The following is a 1,315-nucleotide window of genomic DNA, read 5'->3' on the forward strand; positions in this document are numbered from 1 at the left end:
TACCCTCCCAGGCACAAGCCCGGGCAAGGTTGTTTATGGAAGACCAGCAGTCGCCCATACATACCAGCCTCCCGTCTCTACGCCACCAGTGTTATCCAAGGGAAAGGCAAAGGGGCCGATACAGCTTGGCACCTGTGATGTCGCAACTCATTTCTATGGCTGAGTGAACTGGAGCAGCGCGAAATAAATATTATTATCATTCAAAAGTCTTATTTTCATCACATGCTTTCACTGCACCACTGAGCGCAGCTCTGTGTGCCTTGGGTATGTACTGTGGTTTGCTGTGATGCTCTTATTTTCACTCTATTGAAAGTGTTTTACGCAGGCTGTGTGTGGTGCCTAGTAGTGCTATTTTCTGTATGTTATATACACTTGTAAGTCCTGGTGTTTTTGTTATGTATTTGTCTGTATGTTTTTTATCATACCTAATGCACCTACTATGATAGGAATTGTTTCTGTTTTTAGACTCCACTTTCGAGTTACCTCTATTTCCAGGTCTTTGTATTTTGAAAGTTTCTCCATTTCTTTTAGAGAAACGTTGTCATTTGTTGGTACTGATACATGGATTAGAAAGCATTTTTAAAAATTATTATTGTTATTATTAATATTATTGTTATTATATTGACCACAAGATCTCAATGAACTGACTACATGAAGAAAACAAACACAAAAAGATGGGGTTAACAGCGATCAAGAGGGGGAAACAACAGGGATATAACAAAAAGATATGAAAATAGAATTCAGAAAAATAAACAAATAAATAAATAGAATCACCAATAGCGGGATGGTTCACGTGGGGTAATTAGGGAGAGAGGGGAAACCACAGAAAAAAAAGTCCCAGATTTACTCTGCTAGAGAAGAAGAAGAAGAAGAAGAAGAAGAAGAAGAAGAAGAATCACTCAAACAATGCAACTCACTCTGTAAAGGGTGCCTTGAGTTGCTTTCACGTTGCCTGCCTCCGAATATGTACCTTCCACCCGGATTGTATACCCGGGGTGGGTAGACTTGCTGACTTCATTTGAACTCTGTTGGCGTCGTAGCTGTCGTCGAATCGACGACTTACTTCGACTGTTTCTAATGCTATTGTTGTTGTTGTTGTTGTTGCTTACATTGTTTTTGTTATTGCTGTTGTTGTTGTTGTTGGCGGTGGTGGTGGTGGTGGCGGCCACAGTTGTGGTGATGGCGTAACTGGGATTGTTGTTGTTGTTGCTGTTGTTGTCATCGTAGTCGTTTTTCGGAGATTCGAAACTCCGACTCGTTAATATCATATCTGACGTGGATCTCTCTCCTTCTGTATCGAAATTTGATGATGATG

At 40.6% G+C, this 1,315-nt stretch overlaps 1 protein-coding gene across 1 annotated transcript in view; it reads right to left on the minus strand.

Moving 5' to 3' along the window:
• The window catches only part of LOC106874726 (RING finger protein 215), a 26,087-nt gene extending 24,778 nt beyond the window's left edge, over window positions 1-1,309 (minus strand). The window contains exon 1 of the mRNA XM_014922557.2: window positions 918-1,309. Coding sequence (XP_014778043.1) covers window positions 918-1,268 — 351 coding nt within the window. The 5' untranslated portion in view covers window positions 1,269-1,309. The remainder of the gene's footprint in view (window positions 1-917) is intronic.
• Window positions 1,310-1,315: the final 6 nt, after the last annotated feature.

The sequence above is a fragment of the Octopus bimaculoides genome, chromosome 25, assembly GCF_001194135.2.
Source record: "Octopus bimaculoides isolate UCB-OBI-ISO-001 chromosome 25, ASM119413v2, whole genome shotgun sequence".
NCBI classification, from domain to species: Eukaryota; Metazoa; Mollusca; class Cephalopoda; order Octopoda; family Octopodidae; genus Octopus; species Octopus bimaculoides.